This window comes from Leptosomus discolor, chromosome 14 (genome assembly GCF_034619465.1).
Source record: "Leptosomus discolor isolate bLepDis1 chromosome 14, bLepDis1.hap2, whole genome shotgun sequence".
NCBI classification, from domain to species: domain Eukaryota; kingdom Metazoa; phylum Chordata; class Aves; order Leptosomiformes; family Leptosomidae; genus Leptosomus; species Leptosomus discolor.
In genome coordinates, this window is record NC_141404.1 from 15,421,098 (window position 1) to 15,436,263 (window position 15,166).

The window sequence follows — 15,166 nt, forward strand, 5'->3', positions numbered from 1 at the left end:
TGCTCTCGCCTGCAGCAGTGCATGGGAGCTGCTGCGGACCCTGTGGTGCGCACTGGGATGCGACTCAGCCTGTTGTATACGTCACCGAGTGCCTTTAAAACACGGTTCTGTGACTTGCCTATACACTACGTGAAGTCCAGCGAAATCCGCGATTGTTTTCAGCCCGGGAACAACATAACAAGCGTTTTTCCTCCCTGTTTTTTTCAGTTCTGATGGTGTTGTGTCTGGTGAGGTTGTTAACACGCCCGGGATTTCCGTCTTCCCCCTTTTTTTCTCAGGGGGGTCCCCTGTAAATATGTACAGTGGCCACGCAGCCCTGGCGACATCTCCTCTGCATTCTCATGTGCTGACTTGTACAATGATCTTTTCAAAGGTACTTGGATAAAATGAAATAAAACCCCACATCCCGCTGCCTGCTGCTTTCTTCCTTCCCTGCGGAGCAGACGCCTGGGCCCCCAGCAGCCTGCTGAGGTGGCCAGAGGATGGGGCAGGTCAGGCGAAGGGCCTGGGCACATGGTGGGGCTGGGGCAGCTCTGGGCTCCCTGGAGGGTGGCCGGGCAGGTCCCGGCCCCAGGGGACCAACATGTTGCCCCTGGAGGAATCACCCAGGGTCTGGGAGCAGCAGGCTGAGGGGAGAGGGGACAGCTCCAGGGTTTGGAAGGGACTCTGGGCGGTCCCAGAGGCTGCAAGCCATGCTTGAAAGGAGCATGTGGAGCCCTGTGTTGGGTTCTTCATGCCTTCCCTGGCTGTGACAGCAGCTCCTGGGGCTGGTGTGCGACTGGGGAGCCCAGGCCTGGGGTGGGAGGGCTGCCTGTGGGCCGTGAAGGACAGATCACCTGCACCCTGGTAGCAGCACAGAATGAAGGCTGGCGTGGAGAGTGCTGGGCTCCCCCCAGGGCCACGTCCTCTGTGCCCTTGGCCACCCCATGGCATCACAGGGCTGCCAGGACGAGCACCACGGCACACGTGGGGCCATGCTGGCTCAGCACCGCTGGGGATGCAGAGGGCCCTTTGCAGCACCGCTGCCCATGGGGGTCCAGGGCTGAGCTGCCCTGGGCGGGGGGGGGGGGCTCTGCCCGTCGCCTGCCCTGCTGTGTCCCCAGCACATGTGGGGGCTCCCCAAGACATGCACCCCATGGGGCTGTGGAGCTGCAGACACAGACCAGAGCCTGCATTGTTTCCAGGTTGTTTATAGCACACGCCCGAGTGGGACAGGGCTCACAGCTCATCCCGGGGTTCATCCGTCCCCAGCGGACCCGGCTCTTCCCTGTCCGTGCTGTTCTCGGGGGTCTTGGGCACCTGGAGAAGGCAGCAATGAGGCATGGATGGACATACACACACACACACCGGCCTGTCCCTGTCCCAGAACCACAGGATCTGTCCCCCTGCCCAGCAGAGGCTGGGGGGCCTCCTCAGGGTGGGTGGGGGTCCCTGCCTCTTAGGTGAGGGGACGTCACTCACTGCAGGTGGCTCTTCAGGTAGCGTCCCCCCGTTTTCTAGGAACTTGGAGAAGGTCTCCACATCTCGGGCACTCTTGTACTCAACCATCTGGAGCCATGGGGTGGAAGGGAGATGAGGGGTGACCCTGTGCCCCCGCTGCTGGCAGAGCCAGGGTGGCCCTACGAGTGCCCCCACCTACCTTCCTGCCCGGCCCTGCAGGGAAGTAGTGCAGGGTGGGGAAGCCGTAGATGGTGATGTTCTCCAGCTCGTTGGCTGTGGAGTCCAGCTCAGCGATGACGATGTCCTCGTGGTCCTTGTAGCGCTCACCCAGCTCCTCCCAGGCGGCCGCCATCTCCTGGCAGTGGGTGCACCACGGCGCGTCTGCGGGACGGGTGCAGTGCCAGGGGACGAGCCAGGGGACCAGGGCTCTGCCAGGGTCAGTGTGTGGCATCCCCTGGGCAAGGGGTTGGTGACAGAGCTGTCACGGTGTAGGGGTGCTGAGCCCCATGGCAGAGTTTGGGGAGGGCCTTCGGCAGCCCAGGCACTTACAGAACTTGACGAAGACGTTCTTGGTCTCATCAAACGCCACCTGCTCAAAGGTCTTCCCCACCAGGACTTTAACGGGACGTGTGTCCCAGTCCTCGGGGGGCTCCGCGCTCATCAGGTGGGGCTGTGGGGACAGATGGGACAGTCACAGCCTGGGCTGAGTGGTGCCAGGGCCCCATGGGGCACAGTGTGGGCTGGGACAGGGGGCCCCCAACATCCAGCCAGGGGTGCTCCTGTGGTGCCTTTTGGACCACCTCTTCCCCTCTGACACCGTCCCAGCTCTGTGTGTCTCCACATCAGTAATCTCCTGCCTCCTTCCCCCAGCGCAAATCCTCAGGCCTGGCAGCACAAGCATCAGTGAGCAAGTGTCTGGTGTTCACCACACACCAGATGAGGGCAGCATCATTAGGCTTCAGCGTTAACAGCCCATTGCTCACCATAGGGAAGCATCCTTGGTGCTGGCTGGCACAGTGCCGCACCCCTCACCTTCACCTTGCCGTCCAGCACCGCCTGGACAAAGGTGCGTATGGCCGTGTCGGAGAAGGAATCTTGGTCCATCCGGTACTTGCGGTTGTTCTCCATCTTAACTAGGCGCAGGGTGGGGGCATCAGCGGCCGTCAGGCCGAAGAAGGGCAGGACATCGGCACCATACCCAGTCACATCCACCACCACGAAGAGCACCTGGGTGGGGGGACAGGTGACACTGAGGCAGGGTGCCCCGCAGCCACCTCGCCATGTCCCCGCCATGGGACCTCCTCACCTCGCCCCGGAAGGCACTGGCGGCCACCCGGAAGCCATCCCACAGTGCCAGCTGTGAGGACGACGACTGGTTGAGGAAGAGCAGCATGTGGTGGGGGATCTTGGCACCAAAGATCTGGTCAGAGGTCTGAGGAGGAGGAGGAGGAGGGTGAGGGCAGGGGGGCCATGGCCCTGACAGGGATGGAGACAGGGATGGGCTGTACCTCGTTGGTGAACTCCATCACCAGCTCCAGGCTGTGGATGCGGAGCAGCTGGGTGAGCTCGGCCGCATCTAGTCCCCGTGCTGGGTCCACAGGGAATTCCATCCGTCCCTCGTCGAACTGCCAGGGTGGGGCCCAGTGAGGGCTGGGGCGGGGCCAGAATGGCCCCACCGACCCCCTGCCACCCCCTCACCTTCTTGAAGAGGCAGACGGTGTCAGCTGAGAGCCCATACGCCTGGAAGAGCTCGGCCGCCTCGGCCACACCAAACGGCACATCCACCAGCTCGCCAGCCACCTCGTAAAACACCTGGGCCGCCTCACCCCCCAGGTCCTGCGCAGCCACCCCGTGAGCAGTCATGGCCACGGCCACGGCCCCGATCCAGCCCCTGTCTGCCCCGGCCCACCTTGAAAAAGCCGACGACCACCAAGTCCTGGGAGCTGATGAAGGCGGCGGCAGCGGCGGCGTCCTGCAGCAGCGTGGCGCTGGGGCTGGCCCGCCGCTGCATCCAGCGCACAATGCCCTTGGTGTCCATGCGGCCTGCCACCGTCACCCCAGATACCCCTCACCAGGCTGCCAAACCCTCCCTCCCACCGCGCCATCAGTCCCCAGCTACCCTCCCCCTCGCCATCACCACTATGGCACTGCCTGCCATCATCCCGTGCATCATCACCACACTGTCACCTGCCCACCATCACCACCCTGTGACCCCCATCAGGACACCACTACCCCTCTCATCGTCACCCCTTGCCACCCATCCTTGCACCCTGCCCACCCCAGCACCCATGGTGGTGTCCCCCCACTCCATGATGGGTGCCATGGCGCAGTGCCGCAGCCCTACCGGTGTAGGCGAGGGGGTGGGTGCGGTTGCCATCGCGAAAGAGCTTGAGCGTGGGGTAGGAAGTGATGCCAAACTCGCTGGCCAGGGCTGTCTGCTCTGTGGCATCCACCTTGCCCAGCCGTGCTGGGCTGGACTCGTCCTTCAGCATGGCAGCTGCCTGGGCGAAGGCGGGGGCCAGCCGCTGGCAGTGCCCACACCACGGCGCATCTGTGGGCAGGGGACTGCGTTGGCGGTGGGGACAGCCCTGGGACAGCTTTGGGGTGTCCCCAGTCCACAGGGTGGGCTCAGTGTGTGGCCAGAGCACATAATGGCTGCATGAGCCTGTTGGGCTCCAGCTCGTGCCCCCGTCCACGTCCCCCACACCACGGCCCATATCCCACACCACCACCGTGCGTCCCATGCCCCTGCTACATGTCCCCTGCCACACATCCCCTGCCCCGTGTCTCTGCCTGTGTCCCTCCTCCATGTCCCTGTCCCCATTCCATGCCCCATACCCCTGCCCTGTCACATGCCCTGTGCCCCTGACCCACAGCTTTGACCCTGCCCGCACCACCCACCCCTCCCACCCCATCCTGTGCCCCATTCTGCACCCATGCCCTTATGTCTGCTCCTGCCCACACCCCTGTCCCCGGCCTGTATCCCCTGCCCATACCCACCCCCACATATGCCCCTGCCCATACCCCTGCCCGCACCCCTGCCCACAGTGGGGGCACTTACAGAACTCCACCAGCAGCAGCTGGTGCTCACTCAGGGCACGGGCAAAGTTGTGCTCATGGAGCACCAGGACATCATCCTCCTCTTCGAGCTCGTCTGAGAGCACTTCATCCTCATCTTCTTCTTCCTCCTCCTCCTCCTTCTCCTCCACCACCTCCCCTTCTTCCTCCTCGCCCCCCAGTGCTGGACCCAGCCAGGCCAGCGACAGCACCAGCAGCCAAACCAGCCAGGCCCTGCTGCCCCGCATGGTGCCGTCACCAAAGTCAGCAACCAGAGGAGAGGACACAGATAAGGGCCCCTGGGCGGGTGGTGCCGGTCCCCTGGGGCTCGTGGCCCTCCGCTACTGGCTGCCCGGCACCACCGATAAGGCGGTGGGACCAGGTGGCAGTTTTCCAGCCGCCCGTCCCCGCAGCAGGACCTGGCCTTGCCAGTGGGACGGGGACAGGGACAGGCAGCCAAGTAGAGGCGATGAGGGCGCAGACACACCAGTAAGAGACCAGTCTGTAGGGTTTAATGGCGATGGAAGAGCACAGCCTGCGACCGGGTGGGTAGCCGGGCACGGCGCCGCCACAGCAGGGTCATGGCCCCGGCCCCAGCGATGGGGACGCCACGAGGAGCAGGCGGGCGTCGGTATTTAAAAAAAAACAGCAATTAAAAATAACTTTGGTTGCAAAGACCACGACCGCGGGTGCCCGCTCGCTAAGGGACCCCCCCACACACACACAACCCTTCACATGACCAGGGCAAGCGCGGCGACGCCGGCAACGGGTCCCCCGGGTTGGCAGGCACCGCTTCTCCGAGCTGGCGGGGGAAACCAGGATGTGGATGGGGGTGGGTCAGTCCTCCCAGGCCTTCTTTATGCAGAGGCCCCACTCCCAGGAGAGATGCTCCATTTTGTCATCGTCGGTGACGAGGGAGCGGACACGGTAGGAGCCCCGTGCCAGCCAGCCCCGCGGCGCCTCCTCCGCCGGTGTCACCACCTCGTACTCCTCAGCCCGCGGCGCGTAGCTGCCCACCATGAAGACATCACGGTCCACTGGGTGAGAAAGGGAGAGGAGGGAGGGGTGAGTGGGACCAGGGCAGCACAGCCCACTCCCCCCCACTCCCAGCCCCCTGACCCCACTCACCAGGCCGGCCCCGGCGGTAGGTGAGGTGCAGGCACCGCAGCCCGCAGACGATCTCCCTGTTCACCTGTGGGCAGAGGGCAGGGCGCCATGGGTGCTGTCCCACAGCATGGTGCCCCCACCACCACCACCCCCCCCGGGGACCCCTGGCTTTGGGCGCAGGGAGGGGGCACCCACCACAAAAGCCCCATCCTAAACCCTCCCCCAGAATCCAGTCTCTTGGTCAGGATTGGGCATTGAGCAGCATCAAGGGTGGCAGGGACCCCCGAGAGGGGCAGGGACCCTGAGATGACAGAGATGCCCCCCACCCAGGAGGAGCAGGGACCTCCAAGGGCCCCTGGGAAAGGCAGGGACCCAACGTGGCTGGGACCTCTGAGAGAAGCAGGGACTCCGGGGTGGCAGGAACCCTCAAGAGGGGCAAGGACCCCAGGGTGGCAGCCACCCTGGTGTGTCAGTGATGTTGGGGGCAGCAAGGACTCCCAGGAGGGCAGGGACACCTCCCTAGAGGGGCACAGACCCTGGGTGTAAGGGGTGGGAGGCAGATGCGCCAAGGCAGCAGGCACCCCTAGTGGCAGGGACCCATGGGTGGCAGGAGTGACCCTGTGGGGCTGGAACACATGGGATAAGGGATCCATGGGGAGCAGGGACCCTGTGGGACAGGGACCTCAGGGTGTGAGGGCAGCAGGGCTGGGCACAGGGCACCACACACCCGCCTCACCTTGAAGGACACCTTCACCCTGTAGTCCACCCCCTCCTTCAGCACGAAGGCCCGGCCCCGCAGCACCTCCAGGTCTCCTGTGCGGGGAGATGGCCCATCAGCCCCGCATCCCTTCCTCCTCCTCCCCCTCCCACGGGTGCCCCCACTGCTCACCTGTCAGGTCCATGGTGATGGGCCCCGGCGCCTGCTCGCACATCAGGGTGAGCCTCGTCACCTGCACGTTGGGCACGCTGGCATCTAGGGACAAGCAGCATGGCGCAGACCTTACCCACCCGTGCCCAGCCCACCGCCACCGGCACCTCTGTCCAGCACAGTCGGGGGGGCTGCCCCTGCCCCCTGTAGTGGCACGAAGGGCCACAGTGCCGACGGTGGGGGTGTTAGGGGCTGGTGAGTGCTGGGCAGCCCAGGCAGGGCACAGGGGACCAGGGGCACCTCAGGCCAGCCCCAGCATGTGCCTTTGGGGTACCAGGTATCTCCCAGGGTGCGACGCTCCCTGGCTGGGGGAGGTGAGGAGGAGGAGAAGGCAGCATGTGCAGGCAAAGGCAACCCTCGAGGCACGCACTGGTCTAATTCACCCCATCAGCCCAACCTGCACCCCATCAGCAGCTTGCACCCCATCACCCTGCACCCGCCCCCCCGCCCCGCTCGCAGCTTGCACACACACACACAAAACCCCCGCCCAGCCCTCACGCACCCATCAGCCGGCACACCGGGGTGCTGGGCCCATGGAGCACCCCAGCCTGGCCCAGGCCCCGCAGACACCGAGGGCAGCCCCAGGCCGGGGTGGGTGCTGTGGGAGCAGGGGCGGGGGGGGACACACACCGTCTGGGCACCGACAGCCGTGCCACCCTGGGCCCCCGCGGCTGCTCTGTCATCCCAGTGAATTTCCCGGTCCCTTGTAACCGTTCCTATGGAAACTGCGGCGGTGATCCCGTAACCAAGGCAACCGGGGTCCCCGGGCAGCCGTTACCCTGTCAGCAGGGGGATGCCGGGGTCTCCACGCAGGTGGGGGGGGCACAGGCAGCACCCCCGGGTGATGCCAGCCGGGATGCACCCTTCCTGCTGGGGACGCCCCATGGGTGCTGGGGGTGCCTGAGCTCCCTGCACCCGCTGAGGTTGCATCATCCGGCTGGGGGGCCTGGGTGCCAGGGTGCTGAGCCCCAGCGGGCAGCCCCCAGCCTTACCCACGGCGGCAGGGATGGCACCCAGCAGCGCCTGCTTGTACTTCCGCAGGCTCTCGTCCCCCGGGTCCAGCTCCTGGATCTCCCGCAGGCTCTTCTTCTCCGGCGTCTTGTACGCCAGGGCCACGTCGGCATCCTCCTCCTCCTCCAGCGACAGCGTCACCCCCTCCTTGTCAGCCATGATGTCTGCGGGGGACAGGCAGTGGCAGTCCCGCCGCCCCGAGGACACCCCGGGGGACACCCCCCCACGCCCCCCCTCCCGACACGCAGGCACTGGTGGGCAGGGGGTCGCTGAGCTGGGACATGCCATGGATGGATGTGGGCAATCCCCCGTGAGGCAGCCGAGTTGTCCCCCTGCTCAGGGCCGTGGGGACACCGCCAGGCTCTGTGTCCCCAGGGCCCAGTGGCACAGCTGAGACCCGAGGCGTTGCCGTCGGCTGCATTTCCACACGGTCACGGAGCAAGACAAGCTGGTGCCTACGTGGTATGCACAGTCCAGGGGGGTGCTTGCAGCTGCCCTGTGCACCCTGTCACGCAGAGAGGTCCTTGTCACTGCCCTGCAGCCCCCTCCAACCCCACTGGGCAGCCCCCAGCCCCATCTCCCACTCCAAACCGCAGGAGTAAAAAAAAAAAAACCAGCTCTGGGGCAAACGGTGGTTTCGGTGGGTGCCGGGCTGTGGGGGGCACACGGGTGGGCAAAGTTCCCATAGCCCCTTGCCTCTGCCCTGCCTGCTGCATCGCGCCCCCCCCCCCCCCCCCCCTTCTGGCTGCGAGCACTGAGCTCCCCAGGCCCCTGGAAACCCCATCCCTGGGGACATGCTGGGGACACAGCCTGGGGCAGGGGCCACTGCGCTCAGCCACAGGGCCTGCTGTGCAGGTCCCCGGGGCAGCGGCGGTGACCGGGGCACGGAGCGGTGTTCCTGCTGCACCTCTGGGTCCCCCGCAAAGACCCCGGCACCTCGGCCGTCACGGCAGCGTGCAGCGCCCGGCCCCGCTGGTTCTCAGCCCAGGGATGCGCCCGCGCAGGGGCCGGCCCGGCCCCGCACGGGTGGCAGGACAGGGCGGTGTGCGCTGGGTGCCACCGGCCGGGCTACCAGGGGGCGGGAGGGTGCGGGGCTGGGGGCCTCCCCCGCCCCTGCGGGATGCTCCGGTCCCTCGGGACCTGGGGGGATGCTCACTCATGAACGCACCGGGGGTGATGCTCACCTGTTGGGGAGCGGGGGCGATGCTCCCCCAGCCGGGGGCGATGCCATCCGCGCTTCCCCGCCCCCCCCCCCCCCCCCCCCCCGCCAGGCGATGTCCATCCCCGGGGCACCCGGGCGATGCCCTCCCGCTGCGGGGCCGCGCTCTCCCGGCCCGCCGCCGCTCACCTCGGTAGCAGAGCGCCAGCCAAAGCAGCTCCAGCAGCTGCCCGCCGGCCTCGCACACATCCAGGCCGAGCATGGCCGGGCCGGGCCAGGCCCAGCGCCCCCGGGGCCGGGCGGGGCGGCCGCTGCTGGGGGCCCGGGGCGCGGCTCTGCCGGTGTCGGCGGCTCCGCCGGGGCCCGCGGCCGCGCTCTCCTGCCGCCGCGCTCGGCGGTGCCGGCTGCTCCGCTGCGCTCCCCGCGGCGCTTCCCCGCTGCGCTCCCCGGCGCTGCCCGGCGCGGCCCGGCGGGGCGGCGGCGGCGGCTCCCGCAGACGCGGCGGCTCCGCTGCCCGCCCCCGCCCGCCCCCGCCCCTCGGCGCCGGGCGGCTCCAGCCCCTCCGCTCATGGGCGGCGAGACTGCAGTGAGCTCATCCGCCGTGCGCGCCCGCGCAGCGCCTGCCCGCGCTGCCCGCTCCCTGCCCGCACCCTGCCTGCACACGGCGAGCACCCAGCCCTCCCTGCCCCGCTCCTTGCCCACAGCCCCCGCACCCCGCCAGCACCTTGTCCGCACTGCCCGCACCCTGCCCACCTCCCGCAAGCACCCTGCCTGTACCCTCAACGCACTGCCTGCACCCTGCCAGCGTCGCCCGCACCTTGCATGAGCTGCCCGCACCCCGCCCTCACCCCGCCCGCACCCTGCCCGCACCGCCACAGAGGTTCCCCCGCGCCTGCAGCCGGCAGCGCACCGAGGCAGCCAGGGCACCCCCGGGGGGACCCGGCCGGCACAGCCGCGGCCCCGGGCGGCGCGGGGGGGGTGTGAGGGGCCAGGCACCGCCGGGCCGGTCCGTGGGCAGGGCGGGGGCTGGTCTCGGGATACTGGGGCCGGGGTTCGGGGGCGCCGCGTACCGGGGTGCCCGACTGAGCGCCCGGCGCAGACGGCAGCAGCCGCCGGGGGGGGGGGGGGCGGGGCCGGGGCGGGGCGGGGGCGGGGCCGGGCGGAGCGGGGCGGTGCGGGGCGCGCACCCGCGATGACCATCGGCGGCCCCCGCGGCCGGCACCCCCGGCTCCAGATGCCCTGTCTGCGCAAGGTGAGCCGCCACCGGCACCGGCCCCACGGGGAGCGGGCACCGCGTCGGGACCGAGCACTGGCACCGTGGAGACCGGGCACCAAGGGAACCGGGCGCTGGGACCGTGGGGACCGGGCACCGGCACGGCACTGGGCGACGCGGGAATCGCGAACCGGGCAGCGGGCACCGCGGGCGGCAGGGGCGTCGGGGTCTCCGGGGACCGGCACCGCGCAGTGTACCGCGGGACGGCGGGCAGCACCCCGGCCCCGGCAACGCCGCGGGGCACCAGGCACCGCCCCACGCGGGGATACCCACGGGCAGCGCCCCGGAGCTTCGTGCTCAGCCCCTGCCCGGGGTGCTGTCCCAGCCCCGGCAGAGCTCTGTCCCCAGAACCGGGGCTCCCCGGCCCGGGGATGCCCGGAGGCTGCGTGCCCATACCTCTGGCATTGCAATCTCGCCTGGCTGCCGCATGCCCTGGGTCGGGTTGGGGGCGTCAGGCTGTCCCCGGGCTTGGCACAGGGTGCCCTGGGTCGGGGCAGGGGTGCCAGGTTGTCCCCAGGCTGGGCACATAGTGCCCTGGGTCGGGGTGTGGGTGCCAGGCTGTCCCCACGCTGGGCACAGGATGCCCTGGGTTGGGGCAGGGGCGTCAGGCTGTCCCCGCGCTGGGCACAGGGTGCCCTGGGTCAGATTGGGGTGGCTCTAGGCTGTGCCCAGGCCCGGTGCCCCTGGTCGGGGGGGGCTGAGCATGGTGGGTGCTTGCCCTGCAGATGGAGAGGATGATTGTCAGCATGCAGGACCCCGACATGGGCATCAAGATGAGGAACCAGCGCCTACTCATCACCGTCATCCCCCACGCCATGACAGGTAGGTCCCCATGGCAGGGCGCCCCACGAGGCATGTGGGGTGGGGGAGGCATGTGGGTGCTTCCCGGGTGGCCCCAGCACTGCACCCAGCACCAGGCCCTGCGGCGCCCCACACCACTCGCCTCCCCGCACCCGCGGGTGCTCAGCGCTGCAGCTGGGATCAATTATGCATCGGCTGAGCAGGGCAGGCGCTCACCAGGGCAGGCAGTCCAGCACGTCCCTGGCAGAGCCCCCATCACCCTGCGTGACCCCCCCTTGGCACCCGCCATGCCATGCCGAATCTCCCTGTGTCCAGTCTGGGGGGTGCCATCACACCCCGCTAATGCTGCCTCGGTCCCCAGGGAATGACATCGTGGAGTGGCTCATCCAGAAGTACGGCATCTCCGAAGAGGGTGAGTGCCCCAGCACGGGCAGCTGGCACTGCGGGGGCAGCCGGGGCTGCCGAGCCGCCATGCAGCCCCCCACTCCTGCTCCCTTAGAGTCGCTGCACCTTGGCAACCTCATCGTGAAGCACGGCTACATCTACCCCCTCAAAGACCCCCGCAACCTGGTGCTGCGGGCAGACGAATCGCCCTACCGCTTCCAGGTGCGGCACCGCTGGCAGCACGGGCACTGCCGCAGACCCGGGGCTTCCCTGGTTCGGCACCATGGCACCCCACGGCATGTGCCTCAGCCTCTCCCCCCACCCTCCGCAGACCCCCTACTTCTGGACCAGCACCAAATGGCCGGCCACAGAGCTGGACTACGGTAGGTGCTATCGTGCGGCTGGCACCAGCACGGGCTGCAGCCCCTTCCCAGCCCCCCCCCTGAAGTGCCACCGCTCCTCTTGCAGCCATTTACCTGGCCAAGAAGAACATCCGCAAGCAGGGTGACCTGATTGAGCATGAGAAGGTGAGCAGTGCCCTCCTCACACCTGTGATGAGCTGTGAGGGGGTCTCAGCTCATCCAGAAGCAGGGGCTCACCCGTTGGGTGGCACCGGCTCTCCCTGTGCTGGAGCGGCAACAGGACCTGGAGTCAGGCGAGGGGACGGTGTCAGCGCCGGGCCTACCCGGTGACACCGCCGCTGCTGCTCTCCAGGACAACTATAACCTCCTGCACAAGCGCATCAACCACACGTGGGACTTCGTGGTGATGCAGGCACGGGAGCAGCTCCGGTGAGTGTGGGCACTGCTGCACCCTGGGGAGCCGCCGGGGATGGAGCACCCTTGGGTGCCAGGGCAGGCGGGGTGCCAGCGCCTCCCCGCTGCCTTTGCACGGGCAGGGCGGCCAAGCAGCGGCGGAAGGGCGACCGCATCGTCATCGACTGCCAGGAGCAGGCCTACTGGCTCGTCAACCGGCCCCCGGTGAGGATGGGCTGGGGTGGGGGTGAGGGGTCCCGGGCTCGTGGGTGCAGCCCTGCGCAGTGCCCCAGCACCACAGCCCCAGCCTGGTGAGTGGGGCTTGGGGGTGGGGGGGCGGGGATCTTGCTAGCCCCCGGCACGATGCTCTCATTGCAGCCAGGAGCCCCCAATGTGCTGGAGCAGGGCCCCGAGCGCAGGAACTGCCACACCACCCGTGTCCAGCTGGTGAGTGGGGGGCCGGGCACCCCGGAGCTGCCAGTGGGCACAGGGTGCAGCCACCTGCCTGTGCCAGGGTGCTGAGCTGCCCCGGAGGGTGCAGGGCTGTGTCCCCCCCAGGTTGTGCCCATATTTGCAGGGGAAGAGGGGCAGCTCTGCTAACATCCGTGTCCAGCCTGTGCCCCCACCCTGGCTGAGCTGGGAGTCCGTGTGTTTGCCCATGCACCCGCCACCCCTCCGTGCCAGCACCCCTAATCCCTGCGAGGCAGCCGTGCTGCTGGGAGCCCTGGCACCCCAGGGTGCCCACAGCTGCCGCTGGGCCCTCCCCCATGCCATGGCCCCACTAACGCTGCCCCAGCCCCCCCGCCCCCGCCAGCCCGTCCTCACTAACCACCCGCTTTCTCTTCTCTGCGCCGTGTGCTGTGTCTGCTGCCCACGTAAGTGTCACTAATCCAGGGCTGGTGCCATGCTGGGGTCGGGGGGTGGATGCTGGGGTTCTCCCTATGGGCTGCGTCGGCTGAGCCAGGAGGGGTGTGAGGATGAGGCTGAGGACCATGGGGATGGCCACGGGGTGTCAGGGAGAGGAGGGGGGTGGCTGCCTGGGCCCTTGCTCAAGGTGGCTATGGCAGGGCTGGTGGGCATGATGTCCTGACCCTGACATGACCTCACCCGGCTCCGCACATCTCTTGCAGACCAAGAACATGGATTACTACAAGCGGGAGGTGAGCAGGGTGAGGGGCAGGGGGGACTCCCAGGGACGTGGGCTGCCAGGCACCCCTGACATCTCCCCTGTGCCCGGCCCCAGATCGAGTACTGCAGGAAGGCCATGGCCAGGACCAGGGTGAAGTCCTCCATCTGCCTCGAGGGGTGAGTGGCTGGTGGCTGCCCCGGCCACGGGCAGGGTGCCCGTTGTGGTGATGGGGGCACCCGCATCCCTGTGGCTGGCAGATGGCACCGCAGTGCCCACACTGCCATCGCCCTCGGTGGGGAGTGGAGCCGAGGCTCCATAGTCATCACAGAGCCCAAGCCTGTCCCCACCACGTCCCCACGGTGGCTGGGGCTGGTGGCAGCGGTGGGATGGTGGCCCTGGCCACCTCCAGCCACCACTCCTGGCAGGTACATCAAGTTCAATGAGCAGTATGTGCCCCACGACCCCATCATGTCTGGCTGCCTGCCCAGCAACCCCTGGATCACGGATGACACCACGTACTGGGCCATGAACGCCCCTACGTAAGCACCCACGCTGCAGCTGCCAGCCCCTGGTCCCCCGCCAATACCCCAACCCACAGGACGGGGTGTGGGGTTGCGCAGGCAGCCACGGGCTGCCCACTGCCAGCCCTGATGCCGGTGTTGCCCGCAGGGTGCCAACCCCCACAAAGCTGCGTGTGGAGCGCTGGGGCTTCAACTTCAGTGAGCTCCTCATGGACCCCCTGGGCCGGGCACAGCTCCTCGACTTCCTCAAGAAGGAGTTCAGTGGTGAGCAGCCCCAGGCCTGCACCCCAAACCCACCACTACATCCCAGATCCCCAAACCCACCACCCTGTCCCAGCAACCCCAGACCCACTGCCTCATCCCAGCACTCCCAGACCCACCAACCTGTCCCAGTACCACCTAATACACTGTTCCATCCCCGCAACACCAAACCAACACATTGCCCTGGCATCCCCTGATGCAACTCCTCATCCCAGCACCCCAAATCCACCACCACACCACATTACCCTCTGACTAACCTGTTCCAGCACCCCTGAACCCACCGCCTCATGTCACATCAGCTGGCTCCATCCCAGGGGGTCTGCTGGGCCATGTGCCCAGCCTTGATGGCCTTTGGGGGTTGCCCATGGGGGATGCTCAGCACTGTGTCCCCAGTGCCATGTCCCCATCTCCAGCCGAGAACCTGAGCTTCTGGGAGGCGTGTGAGGAGCTGCGCTACGGGGAGCAGTCCCGCATCCCCGAGATCGTGGACTCTATCTACCAGTGAGTGCCAGCGGGGTGAGGGTTTGGGGGGGGGTCAGGGTTTGGGAGGGTCCAAGCCATCATGGTGCTACATCCCACTGCGAGGCCGGGTGCTCACCACCAGCCATGACTCCCCAGGCAGTTCCTGGCCCCCGGGGCCACACGCTGGGTGAACATCGACAGCAAGACGATGGAGCGGACGCTGGAGGGCATCAAGACGCCCCACCGCTACGTGATGGACGATGCCCAGATGCACATCTACATGCTGATGAAGAAGGTGGGTGAGGTCAGGGCAGGGCTGGGAGGGGCAGGGCTGGGCAGGAGCCTGACACCTTTGCTCGCCCAGGACTCCTACCCGCGGTTCCTCAAGTCAGAGCTCTACAAGAACCTCCTGGCTGAGGCCATCATCCCCCCGGAGACCAAGAAGCGGTGAGGGCAGCGGTCGGCCCCTCGGGGTGCTGGTGTGGTTCCCACCAACGCTGACCCCACTCTGCCCCCAGGGTCTTCCCCTTCATGCGCAAGCAGCGGCACTCCAGCCCCAGCCCGGCCTTGCTCCTGCCCGCGGCCGACGCCGAGGAGAGGAGCAGGGGGCCCGCAGCAGCCCCCGTCCCCGAGGAGGAGAGCTGAGGGCACCGGCCCCCCACCAATATGGGAACCTCCTGGCCAGTTGCCCTCCGGCTCGGCTGCAGCCCCCCACCCAGCACACCCAGCCCCGCCGCAGGACCCTGCCGGCAGTAGCACTGAAGGAGAGAAGCCATACACCCCCCTGGCAACACCCCCCGGGGCCAGGCTGGCCCCACTGCAGCCCCCCACTCACATCCCCACACCTTCCTCTCCCTCGGGAGCCTGCACCCAGCCGG

General features: G+C 68.0%; 3 protein-coding genes across 4 annotated transcripts; 1 reads left to right on the top strand and 2 right to left on the bottom strand.

Annotated features, from left to right (window-relative positions):
* Positions 1-1,218: 1,218 nt before the first annotated feature.
* On the bottom strand, positions 1,219-4,745 carry PDIA2 (protein disulfide isomerase family A member 2). The gene is made up of 11 exons (XM_086473052.1): positions 4,502-4,745; positions 3,785-3,991; positions 3,350-3,483; positions 3,139-3,276; positions 2,949-3,065; positions 2,747-2,872; positions 2,473-2,667; positions 1,990-2,110; positions 1,640-1,821; positions 1,462-1,548; positions 1,219-1,299 (listed from the first exon to the last, which is right to left on the bottom strand). Exons 1-11 carry the CDS (start codon positions 4,743-4,745, stop codon positions 1,219-1,221), a joined length of 1,632 nt encoding a protein of 543 aa, XP_086329178.1.
* Positions 4,746-5,334: 589 nt separating this feature from the next.
* Positions 5,335-8,964, bottom strand: ARHGDIG (Rho GDP dissociation inhibitor gamma). Its single transcript, XM_086473063.1, has 6 exons — positions 8,892-8,964; positions 7,525-7,707; positions 6,494-6,577; positions 6,341-6,417; positions 5,626-5,689; positions 5,335-5,534 (listed from the first exon to the last, which is right to left on the bottom strand). The coding sequence occupies exons 1-6, from the start codon at positions 8,962-8,964 to the stop codon at positions 5,335-5,337; spliced, it is 681 nt and encodes a 226-aa protein (XP_086329189.1).
* A 930-nt stretch (positions 8,965-9,894) lies between these two features.
* On the top strand, positions 9,895-14,933 carry RGS11 (regulator of G protein signaling 11). 2 transcript variants are annotated; one of them, XM_086472949.1, is made up of 17 exons: positions 9,895-9,954; positions 10,701-10,797; positions 11,138-11,188; positions 11,276-11,382; positions 11,492-11,543; positions 11,629-11,687; positions 11,875-11,951; positions 12,059-12,140; positions 12,294-12,362; positions 13,046-13,075; positions 13,159-13,220; positions 13,470-13,583; positions 13,714-13,829; positions 14,240-14,327; positions 14,445-14,583; positions 14,653-14,735; positions 14,807-14,933. In XM_086472949.1, exons 1-17 carry the CDS (start codon positions 9,895-9,897, stop codon positions 14,931-14,933), a joined length of 1,413 nt encoding a protein of 470 aa, XP_086329075.1. The 2 variants fall into 2 exon arrangements, with proteins under 2 accessions (XP_086329075.1, XP_086329076.1); XM_086472950.1 differs by having other exon boundaries at positions 13,052-13,075.
* Positions 14,934-15,166: the final 233 nt, after the last annotated feature.

Coding starts and splice junctions, on each gene's coding strand:
- PDIA2 (XM_086473052.1), bottom strand. CDS start 4,745: ATGCGGGGCAGCAGGGCCTGGCTGGTTTGGCTGCTGGTGCTGTCGCTG. Junction 2,873..2,948: donor TGATGGAGTTCACCAACGAG/GTACAGCCCATC, acceptor CCTCCTCCTCAG/ACCTCTGACCAGATCTTTGG. Junction 1,822..1,989: donor GAACGTCTTCGTCAAGTTCT/GTAAGTGCCTGG, acceptor CCCGTCCCGCAG/ACGCGCCGTGGTGCACCCAC.
- ARHGDIG (XM_086473063.1), bottom strand. CDS start 8,964: ATGCTCGGCCTGGATGTGTGCGAGGCCGGCGGGCAGCTGCTGGAGCTG. Junction 6,578..7,524: donor TGCCATCCCTGCCGCCGTGG/GTAAGGCTGGGG, acceptor GCTTGTCCCTAG/ATGCCAGCGTGCCCAACGTG. Junction 6,418..6,493: donor CATCACCATGGACCTGACAG/GTGAGCAGTGGG, acceptor CTCCCCGCACAG/GAGACCTGGAGGTGCTGCGG.
- RGS11 (XM_086472949.1), top strand. CDS start 9,895: ATGACCATCGGCGGCCCCCGCGGCCGGCACCCCCGGCTCCAGATGCCC. Junction 11,383..11,491: donor AATCGCCCTACCGCTTCCAG/GTGCGGCACCGC, acceptor CACCCTCCGCAG/ACCCCCTACTTCTGGACCAG. Junction 11,688..11,874: donor ACCTGATTGAGCATGAGAAG/GTGAGCAGTGCC, acceptor GCTGCTCTCCAG/GACAACTATAACCTCCTGCA.